This window comes from Neoarius graeffei, chromosome 19 (assembly GCF_027579695.1).
Source record: "Neoarius graeffei isolate fNeoGra1 chromosome 19, fNeoGra1.pri, whole genome shotgun sequence".
In the NCBI taxonomy this organism is placed as follows: Eukaryota; Metazoa; Chordata; class Actinopteri; order Siluriformes; family Ariidae; genus Neoarius; species Neoarius graeffei.
Window position 1 is genome coordinate 29,783,493 of NC_083587.1, and position 11,730 is coordinate 29,795,222.

At 39.3% G+C, this 11,730-nt stretch overlaps 1 protein-coding gene across 1 annotated transcript; it reads left to right on the plus strand.

The window, feature by feature from the left end:
- The first annotated feature begins 415 nt into the window (after positions 1–415).
- Positions 416–11,361, plus strand: prdm14 (PR domain containing 14). Its single transcript, XM_060900581.1, has 7 exons — positions 416–860; positions 2,897–2,979; positions 3,066–3,330; positions 3,574–3,776; positions 8,227–8,328; positions 9,968–10,187; positions 11,198–11,361. The coding sequence occupies exons 1-7, from the start codon at positions 416–418 to the stop codon at positions 11,359–11,361; spliced, it is 1,482 nt and encodes a 493-aa protein (XP_060756564.1).
- Positions 11,362–11,730: the final 369 nt, after the last annotated feature.

Consider the following 11,730-nt stretch of genomic DNA (forward strand, 5'->3'; position numbering starts at 1 on the left):
GATGATGATGACGATGATGATGATTTACAATGGAATTTTAAGTCATTTCTAAAATGTATTATTATTATTGTTGTTGCTGATAAGAAAAACAGGTTCAGTGATTTGCAGTGTCCAAAAGTATATGTCGTGCAAAATGATATGATAAAGAACAATAAACAAATGACTAAACAGAATCAGGTATTTAAAGTGTTAGATATTTAAGTGTCCAAATTGTAAAATACCCAGCTGATGTATAAAAGGTGTTTTGTTTGTTTGTTTGTTTGTTTGTTTGTTTGTTTGTTTGATATAATTAAACATAAATGAGTGCATCACTAAAATGTATAAAATGTAAAACTTTTCCCCAGAGTTCAGTAGGGAACCTGACTCTGCAGAGCAACTCACCATCAGTTCAGGGTGCCTTATGTCTGCTGCAGTGATGGCCAGCTCTGGTCCTTGCATGAACCTGTTAAGGAGAAACCCCACCTTCCAGCCTCTTCATCCTCTCCGTCCTGCTCTCCATCCTCCTCTCCATCCTCCTCTTCCTCCTCTTGGCTTGGACACTCATTCTTTACTGAGCCAGCAGTCTTCCATCCTTCATGAGCAAATTTTCAACCTTCCGTATTTCAACATTATCCAACCGAATCACATACACAGACCTCAGCACACACCAGGCTCTCTGTCAGGCTTCAGCAGCCCTGCCTCATCCTCCTCTTCCTCTCCAAACAAAGACACCTTCATGCACCCTCTGAGGATAGAGGAACCGAAACGCACTTACAGTTTCACCCAGGAGGATTTGTTCACTGTGCTGTATGGATACAGTAAAGACCACCAGCATGGGGTTGGACACGCCATCTCAGGACTGCTGCTCCCTAATGACCCAGGTATTATGATTTATAATTCATTTAATAATAATAATAATAATAATAATAATAATAATAGAATTAAACTATGGAAACTTAGGTGTTTATTATTATTATTATTATTATTATTATTATTATTATTATTATTATTATTGTTGTTGTTGTTGTTGTGTAATATATAAAAAATATAATCAGTCTCAATCAGTAAAATTATTGTCTATAATAATACTGCTGTAATTATTAATAAATGGAAAACAATAATGTATTTTTAGGTACTAAAAACTACTGTAAAATTACTTATTATTATTATTATTATTATTATTATTATTATGAAAAGAAAAGAATTACTTTATTAACATCAAGAAAAAGAATAAATTGTATTGCGATTTACATCTGATAAAACATTATTATTATTATTATTATTATTATTATTATTATTAATCATAATAATCATAACAATCATAATAAAATCTCATGCTCTTTTTCTTCCTTATTTTGCTGCATGCTTCTTAATTCCACTTCTTAGTTTTTAAAAGAAGACTGATAAAATTATTGCTGTTGTTGCCTGGGCTACTGTTACCTAGTCACCCAACTAAATAGCCTAAAAAATACATTTTGATAAATAATTTTGCTGATTGTACTTATGTTATATCTTTTTTTAAATTAAAACATTATCAGTGATTAGTGAATAAGTTCCCCGGTTTGTACTGAATGTGAGGAACCGCGACTCCCCCGCTGTGTGTTTCAGACCTGCTGCCCGCCCACAGCGCCACACAGAGCCTCGCGCTGCCTGAAGGTGTGTGTTTTATTCTCCTGTGTGTCACGTGAGCTCAGTTTTCTATTAATTATTACACGACAATTATAATTATACTGCAATTAATTATTTGTAGGTTTCAGTTTTATGCGAATCGACGAAAAAGGTCAAGTGACAAAACGTGAAGATGAAAAGCAATTGAGTGTGTGTGTGTTCTCAGATGTGTGTGTGTGTGTGTGTGTGTGTGTGTTCTCAGGTGTGTGTTTTCAGATCTGTGTGTATGTGTGTGTGTTCTTCTCAGTTCGGTGTGTGTGTGTTCTCAGGTGTGTGTGTGTGTGTGTGTGTGTGTGTGTGTGTGTTCTCAGGTGTGTGTGTGTGTGTGTGTTCTCAGATGTGTGTGTGTGTGTGTGTGTGTGTTCTCAGGTCTGTGTGTGTGTGTTCTCAGGTGTGTGTGTGTGTGTGTGTGTGTGTGTGTGTGTGTGTGTGTGTGTGTTCTCAGATGTGTGTGTGTGTTCTCAGGTCTGTGTGTGTGTGTTCTCAGGTGTCTGTGTGTGTGTGTTCTCAGGTGTGTGTGTGTTCTCAGGTGTGTGTGTGTGTGTGTGTGTGTGTGTGTGTGTGTGTGTGTGTGTGTGTGTGTGTTCTCAGGTGTGTGTGTGTGTGTGTGTTCTCAGGTCTGTGTGTGTTCTCAGGTCTGTGTGTGTGTGTTCTCAGGTGTCTGTGTGTGTGTGTTCTCAGGTGTGTGTGTGTTCTCAGGTGTGTGTGTGTGTTCTCAGGTCTGTGTGTGTGTGTTCTCAGGTCTGTGTGTGTGTGTTCTCAGGTCTGTGTGTGTGTGTTCTCAGGTCTGTGTGTGTGTGTTCTCAGGTGTGTGTGTGTTCTCAGGTGTGTGTGTGTGTTCTCAGGTCTGTGTGTGTGTGTTCTCAGGTCTGTGTGTGTGTGTTCTCAGGTCTGTGTGTGTGTGTTCTCAGGTCTGTGTGTGTGTGTTCTCAGGTGTGTGTGTGTTCTCAGGTGTGTGTGTGTGTTCTCAGGTCTGTGTGTGTGTGTTCTCAGGTGTGTGTGTGTGTGTGTTCTCAGGTCTGTGTGTGTGTGTTCTCAGGTCTGTGTGTGTGTGTTCTCAGGTCTGTGTGTGTGTGTTCTCAGGTCTGTGTGTGTGTGTTCTCAGGTCTGTGTGTGTGTGTTCTCAGGTCTGTGTGTGTGTGTTCTCAGGTCTGTGTGTGTGTGTTCTCAGGTCTGTGTGTGCTCTGGTGCTCGTGCGCCGGTGTTCCCCACTGTGGGGTTTTTGCCGCGCGCAACTCTATCCCTAAAGGCACGCGCTTCGGGCCGTACCGCGGGAAAGCGGTGAACACAAGCGAGATCAAAACACACCACGATAACACACTCATGTGGGAGGTCAGGACTATTCTGATGCTGCTGATGATGATGTTATGAATGGTGTGTGATTATGGCAGTAGCTCAGTAGCGCTGTGATGCTGCAGATCTTTGAGAAAGGCCGCTTGAGTCACTTTGTGGACGGCGGCGGCGCGCGCGGCAGCTGGATGTCTCTGGTGCAGTGCGCGCGCTTCCCGGAGGAGCAGAACGTGGTGGCGGTTCAGCGCGCGAGCCGCATTTACTATGAGACGTGCCGAGAGGTGCGCCCCCTGCAGGAACTCCTGGTGTGGTACGGAGACACCTACACCCTGTACATGGGCATCCCCATGTCCCTCAGACAAGAGGAGGAAGAAGAGGAAGAGCAGGACGGAGGTGCGGACACGAACAAACAAACAAACAAACAAACAAACAAACAAACAAACAAACAAACAAACATCACATTAAGAAGGAAAAGACTGAGGTGAAGGAAAGAAAATGTAGAACAGAATGAAGTTTAAACCTAAATGCCCACGAAGGGATGAGGGAAAAGGGAAGGTAGGGAGCAATGTAATTAGATAACCTTTAGAACTCTGTGTGTGTGTGTGTGTGTGTGTGTGTGTGTGTGTGTGTGTGTAGACTCGGCTGAGGGCTATAAATGTGATCGATGTGGAAAGGTCTTCGCTTACCGATACTACAGAGATAAGCACCTGAAATACACGCGCTGTGTGGATCAGGGAGACCGGAAGTTCCCCTGCCATCTCTGTAACAGATCGTTCGAGAAGAGAGACCGACTGCGCATCCACATCCTGCACGTGCACGAGAAACACCGACCGCATAAGGTACAGCAACCGATACCGAATACCGGTGTTCTGATAATCGGTCTGTCGACCGGTCTGTCGAGCAGTCCTACATTGCAGGAAATCCTACAGTGTGATTCAGCTTTAACTTTTAGTCATAGTTGGCGGTTTTTCCCTCTGCAAAGAACAGCTTCTACACTGATACAACATCCACCAACCCTGTCAGAATTCATATGAATGTAGGACGTTCTGACAATTCAAACGACTCCGTCAGAATATGCTTTTACATTCATATGAATCTAGGACGCTCTGACTCTTCAGTTGACCCTGTCAGAATATGTAGAATTAATAGGGTTTTTTTGTCACTATTCACAAGTACCATTTGCTCTATTAAAATGAGTGTAGGACGTTATTACAATTCAAATGAGGCCGCAGGACGTTCTCACAACTCATATATGACCCCATCAGAATATGCTTCTGCATCAGTGGCGGCTGGTAGTCTTTCAAACAGGGGAGGCTGGTCGGTTATGATATTTCCAGATTTTAAAAGAAAAAACACATCAATTTTGCCCATACTCTTGCCTCTGATCTGGCTGATCGTTGGCAGGGTCACAAACTGTGAAATAACAGGTTCTTTTGGCCCATTAGCCTACTGTCCAATATACATGATGGTGGTGTTGGGGGGGAGGGGTATATTTTAACATTTTATACTTTAAAATTGTGGCATGTTGTTTAAAAAGTGATTATTGAAAGCAGCTCTTTGTCAGGAACCTCAGCATTCAATGACACTTTCCCTATATTTTACTTATTTTGACTGAGAAATGTTTTATTGACAATTTTGATAACCCTTCACTTTTAATCCAGGTCTGTAGTGTGAAATGTTCTCGGCTGTGTTTTTGTTTAAAAATGTTTTCCAAATTGTAGCGGTGTTTAATTCATATCCAGAGAAATATATATTCCAATATAATATACTCAGCATAAACATTTTAAATAGATTCTATAGTTTTGGTCCATCCATGACATATTACTAAAGTAGCCTATTTACTGTTGTTGATGTGGGTCACTTGCTGTTAGCCAATTCACTTTCTCGTACCAGGAGAGCTGAAAGGAACGAGTATTATTCCCTACCTTTTTCACCAAGTCAATTTGAGGCGTTGGTCTACCCTGCTCTTTAATTTTAATTTTTTCCTCGAAAGGAAGACTGGCAAATGGCTTTGCCAAAATTAAATCAGCAATGCTTGGCATCCGTGCACAGCTTTCTTGCTAGCTGACTAGCCCCCTCAAGTTCAAGTTCAGTCACTCAAATAAACGAAATTTCTGGAACTAAGATAGCAAACTTGACAACACTATATTTACACTTTATTTACAATGAAAATATATACAAACTAAAAAAGCTGGTAGAAACCGTATGTAATGAATGAAATCGAAATGTAAGCTGATCTCTTACAATACACCACAGCACTTGCGAATCCGCATGGGACTGAACTGAAATTCACCGCTGCCTGTCTATAGTTGAAACGAGCTGTCAATCAAAGAAAATATCCGGCCACTTTCACCAATCACCAGTCTCCTTGCGGAAACTGCCATGTCCCTCCCATGTGAGGCTGGGAGTCCGTAGGCGGGCATTTTCGCAGTATTTGTCCAATAACCGTCTTGCATTTTGAGATTGAAAAGCGCAGAGCTCCCAATGCCATTGAAGTGCACTGAGGCTGGGCTGCATCGCGCTGTCACGAGGGGGAAAAACTCACGAACACATTAGGCGAACTGGGGAAAGTTATAACGGAATGATTTCGCACTGTAGTTGGGTTGAGCACATATATTTCTATGATTTGATGTTCGTCATCTTTAGAGGAGGCTGAGCCTCCCTCGTTGTCTTAGAGCAATCGCCCGTGTTCTACATTAATAAATGAATGTAGGATGTTCTGACAATTCAAAAGACCCCTTCAGAATATGCTTCTACATTAAAATATGAGTGTAGGACGTTCTTACAATTCAAATGACGCTGCAGGACATTCTGACAACTCGTATGACCACGTCAGAATATGCTTCTACAGTAAGTAGGACGTTCTGACTATTCAAATGACCATCGGAATATGTTTTTACAATATATGAATGTAGGGTGTTCTGACATATGCTTCTACATTAAAATAGGAGTGTAGGACGTTCTGACAGTTCAAACGACCTCGTCAGAATATTCTTTTCCTTTAATATATGAATGCAGGACTTTCTGACAACTCAATGACCATCAGAATATGCCTTTACATTAACATATGAATGTAGGAAGTTTTGACAATTCAAATGACCCCACCAGAATATACTACACTCACTGTAAAAAAGAAAAAGTTAAGCTTACTTGAAAAAAAGGTGGAAACTCGTTGCCTCAAATAAATGAAGTAATATAACTTGTTCTCTTTCAAGTTATCTTTACTTTACGTTTAAAAGTAATCTCCACTGGAAATATTTGTTATCCTTACTTGGAACTTGAATGTTGAGGTTGCTTAAAACCAACTAGTAATGTTTACTTCATACCAACTAGTAAAGGTTACTTGGAGCAAAGTTGTGTTTACTGGTGTTAAATGGGTTTCTCTTACTTTCAGCTGTGTAATGGGTACCTAATTCCTGATTGTAAGGTTTACTTGCAGAATCTACACCTTATAGTTTGTAAGTATCAGCAACTTGAGCAATTAATGTCTCACTTACACAATGTAATGTAATTAAACGTTATGTTATTTTTATTGCAAGACATAAAACGGCATAACAACATATTGGAGCATCAATACAGTTTTCATTCAGTCAATAACTTTTTTAAAGCTTACTTTCATTTAACACATCCAACCCAGAGAAGCATAACATTCCACTTAAAGTGTCAGTCCACCATTTCTGGAATTAAACTCATTTTCTCCACCTCCACTCGAGTTAAATAACTGAGTTTTACCTTTCTCCTATTCATCCAGCCGTTCTCCTTGTCTGGCGACGCAACAGCACGCAGGAAACAAACTTCCACAACTAATTTTGAATGATTTCATTTTATTGGAACACTTCAAGATGGCCAACTATTTGTTTTGAACAGGTTTACGGATTACGTAGTAAAGATTGAATGCACGCCGTTAATCTGCACCGTTTATTCTGCACCGTTTATAGCACAGCTGATGTAGGACAAAAATCTGTTCAAATGCCAAAAAATGACGTTTTGTGCTCTGCGCATGCGCAGTGGGGCTTTGTAGGACGCATTGACGTGTAGGACAATTTATCAGAACACCTGTTGTACACTCAGTGTGTTTAAAGCAAGGCACTACTACAGGTGAATGGAGTAATTTAACACACACACACACACACACACACACACACACACACACACAATATATATATATATATATATATATATATATATATATATATATTGTGTGTGTGTGTGTGTGTGTGTGTGTGTGTGTGTGTGTGTGTGTGTTGTTAGAGTTCAAATGTTTATTTCATTGAAAATTTAAACGATTTTTTTTGCCCTGATTACAGAAAAAACCCAGATTGTTTTCCCTTAGAAAACAAGGTTCGTTTTAAGTTTATTAAATGAAAACACTCTTTGTTTTCTGTACATAAGGGATAAAATAATGTGATGGTTTATTCTGAGAGTTGTAAAGAAACTGTTCTGTAAGGAACAGTGATATGAGTTGAGTGATCAGCTGAGGCTGATAAAATGCTTAACTTCAGTAAGCAGAGAAACTAAATGGTAAATTCTACAGGAAAATACTGTGCTCCTTTAACAGGAAGTCAAGTTTCACTTCAATTAAAATTCAAAATCTGAACAAAAATCGATTAAAAATTCATTTATAAATAACATTAAAGCAAACCTCAAGGGAAAAGGCTCTTAGATATTGTGCACAGGTTAAAAATGGGCAATTAATCGTCCACACACGTGAAATACTAACTATAAGACAATTCTCTCAGTTGAACCTCACACACATTTTGTTTCATCACTTTTGCACTAAAAATAATTGCTCAGAAAAGACAACAAAAAGGAGATAAATCTAAACTTCTGCAAACAGGGTACGAACATGTATAATTGCACCATTCTGTTTATCTGAATTATTTCTGTTCTTTTGCATTATTTGTATTATTTATAACCACCTGGGATCAACAAAGTAATGCAGAACTTTAGGAAAGCTGTAAATGCACGTGCCAGCAGCGTCGCATCCCAAAGTTTATCGTTCAATAGTTCATAATCTGAACTTTACAATGCTTTCGTGAAGCCGAGCCCTAAACGGTTATGTTTAGGGTGAAAGGCAAGGTTAGAGGTCATCGATGATGAAGCATGTCGAAGGCATTCTCATGAACCCTGACCTCTGACGTAATCCTGACCTACTGTAGAAATCATGAGGAATTTTGAATGTGTGCATCTCCCTAACCTATGCATATTCAGATATCAGAACTGTTGAGTGTTTCTTGCTCTAACACTGTGTAACACACGCTTCCCCTCTTGTGCTGTCTCTTTGTGCAGTGCTCTGTGTGCGGGAAAAGCTTTTCTCAGTCCTCGAGCCTCAACAAGCACATGCGCGTGCACTCCGGAGAGCGGCCTTACAAATGCGTCTACTGCAATAAGGTGAGGGGGAAAGAAGCCCTGCGGATTTTCACCCCATTTCATGGTGTGTTTAATGCGAGTGTGTGCGCATTGTGCACACTTACATGCTAATTAATGCCAGATGCACAGCCGAGTCATTGTTTCCCAGGATTATATGCCTTTCATTTATGGCTCGTGCGCAGGAACAAAAGTTTTCCTGCCCCTTTTGTCGCATAACAGCACAACAGAGGGATTTACACACTCCTGACACGGGTGTGAGTGTAAACCCTCATAAGGACATCTTTACTTTACAAAGCTATTATTAGAAAGAGCAACATTTTGGATAATAATAATAATAATAATAATAATAATAATAATATCCTGTGTGATGCATTATGACGTCACTAAGGATTATCCTTTAGGATATATTAGTTATCATACTCCGCTGAATTGACCATGAACTTTTCACATTGTTCCACCCACTTTCAGCTGTCAGTCTTTTTAAAAAGGGCAAAAATTAAAACATTTTTGTTGTAGTCTGAAGTTTGGATCTCCCATAGTTAAAAAAAAAAACGAACATGCAAAGAAATGCTTTAGAGAAAAGATGCCTTCAAAAATAATGAAATTAAATATTTCTACATTTAAAAAAACGTATTATAAAGAGCAGGAAATGAAACAAAGTTGATATTTTATTTGGTGTGACAACCGCTTGGTTAAAAAAAATGAATAGTCCCAGTTTTATAAGAAAAAAAAGTTTTACTGAGCATCTTGCAAAAACAGACACGGTTTCTTCTGAAGATTTTGACTGTCACGCTTACTTCTTATTTTTGCAACAAAACCCAGCAGCCTTCATTATTTTAAAAAAAAAATTGTCTGAAAAGTGCTGCTTTCTTTACTGGCATACAAACATTTTTCTGTAACATTTAAATTTTGTGCTGAAAACTAATGTTTGGAAATCTAAAATGTTTTTGTGCAGACTTGATAATGTAGAAGTTCTAAAATAAAAATTTATAATAAAGTTTGTACTAAAAAATAGGGTGCCTAAGACTTCAAAGACTTTTGCACACACACACACACACACACACACACACACACACACACACACACACACACACACAAATATTTATATCTGTATTCTGTTCAAAAGTCTAGACACACCTACTCATTTTGACTATTGTCTACATTGTAGAACAAAACAGAAGACATCAAAAAAATGAAATAACATCTGGAACATATATGGAATTATGTGGAAACAAAAAATGTTTAAAAAAAACACAAAATATGCTTCATATTTTAGATTATTTGAAGTAGCCAGTGTTTACCTTGATGATGCTTTGTATACTATTGGCATTCTCTTAACTAGCTTTATGAGGGAGTCACCCGGAATACTTTTCAATTAACAGGTGCCTCGTCAAAAGTTAATTAGTGGAATTTATTGCTTTCTTAATGCCTCTGAGATCAAACAGTAAACAGTAAATAATAAACATACAGTAAATAGCCCTATTACACAACTGTAGTAATCCATATTATGTCAAGAAGCGCTCAACTAAGTAAAGAGAAACGACATCCATCATTACTTTAAGACATGAAGTGACTTTTAATTAATAAACCATTGATTTAGAAGGTGTGTCCATACTTTTGAATGGTACTGTATATAAAGTTTTAATGGTTGTTGTTGCAGGCGTTCACTGCCTCCAGCATCCTCCGCACACACATCCGGCAGCACTCAGGTGAAAGGCCATTTAAGTGCAAACACTGTGGGAAAGCTTTTGCCTCTCATGCAGCCCATGACAGCCACGTACGCCGGAGTCATGCCAAGGACAAACCGGTGGCATGTGATCTCTGTGACAGCACATTTGATCAAGCAGAGGAGCTCAAAGAGCACATGAAGATCCACAAGAGTGAGTTCATACTTCACACCTGCTCTCACAGTAACATTCATCCATCCATCATCTGTAGCCGCTTATCCTGTACAGGGTCACAGACAAGCTGGAGCCTATCCTATGGGCGGGAGGCAGGGTACACCATGGACAAGTCGCCATGTCATCGAGACAAACAACCATTCACACTCACATTCATACCTACGGTCAGTTTCTGTAGAGCCACCAATTAGCCTAACCTGCATGTCTTTGGACTGTGGGGGAAACCGGAGCACCCGGAAGAAACCCACGCAGACACGGGGAGAACATGCAAACTCCACACAGAAAGGCCCCCATCGGCCACTGGGCTCGAACCCAGGACCTTCTTGCTGTGAGGCGACAGCGCTAACCACTACACCACCGTGCCGTCACAGTAACATGTAGAAGTGAAACACTAGATATCTGCTCTAAGTTCATCCTTTTGTCAATTTGGATTAAACTTGGAGTTTGCACATCACTTAATGTGTCTATGTATTAACTTATTACTAGTGTTTGCATATACTGTATAGAGTGCTGATATAGCCAAAGTGTGACTAGTGTAATTTCAAACTTTATTTTTTATCTTGTTTTGTTCTTATTCATTGAGTTTAAATGAGTTGTATATGAACATTTTACTTGCATAATGATCTCAACATTATGTTACTTTTTATACATGAAAAGTTTGCATGTATTTATCGCCATCTTTATTAAGATAAGACTGAAGTTTTGTGATGTCGTTGTGGTGGCAAGTTTTGGCTCCACATCAGTCTTTACATCCTGTGTACATTTGTGTCAGACGTTTATCTAATTGAGAAAGTGACAGCAAATATGCTTATTTATGTAAGATTTTCAAGATTTTCACTTGATAATATTTATTGATCGATTGATTGACAATGACTGGCTGGAGTTATAGTCCTTCATTTTATATATTATAATATACTTATAATATTTGATCTAGTTTATATATAGATATGTATCTTTCTATAACAATCTTTACCATGTATTTTGCACAGAGCGTCCACTCATGCAGTCCCCGGCTCTTCCTTCCTCTCCTCGAACATACACAGCAGAACAGAATGGCCCTTTAAACACTGAATGTGCTCGAGTGCAGCAGGATATCACCATGAGTTTCCCGCCTTTTCCAGGAATCACCTCCAGTTACAGACCTTGGAATTAACTCACAAACCATTGTGACTCCATCCTAACTGCACAATAATATACTACACAGAATGGCTGTGATCCAATTCAAGACTTGGCTCAGACATAGGATCCTGGGCGTTTCTGCTGTGTTCAAAATAGTCCTAGCTTAGCTTCAGGTGTAATAGTCTAGGCTATGTCGTAACATAAACACAATGTGCTTGGACCTCTAGGAACATACTGGAGCACAATAACAATAACCACCTGACCAGAGTTTTCATTCAATAGAGCTGAACAGTGAGAGGTCTGGAAGTGAATATGGCATTTGTGATGGCTGTAATCAATTAGATGTAGTGTATTTTAAATACATGCATAATAGTAATAAATGCATGCAAAATAGTGTAATTTC

What these genes read in the sequence shown, in the direction of transcription:
- prdm14 (XM_060900581.1), top strand. Translation starts at nt 416, where the DNA reads ATGGCCAGCTCTGGTCCTTGCATGAACCTGTTAAGGAGAAACCCCACC. An exon ending in GCTGCTCCCTAATGACCCAG is followed by an intron (nt 861 to 2,896) that starts GTATTATGATTT and finishes CTATCCCTAAAG; the next exon opens with GCACGCGCTTCGGGCCGTAC. An exon ending in AATGCGTCTACTGCAATAAG is followed by an intron (nt 8,329 to 9,967) that starts GTGAGGGGGAAA and finishes TTGTTGTTGCAG; the next exon opens with GCGTTCACTGCCTCCAGCAT.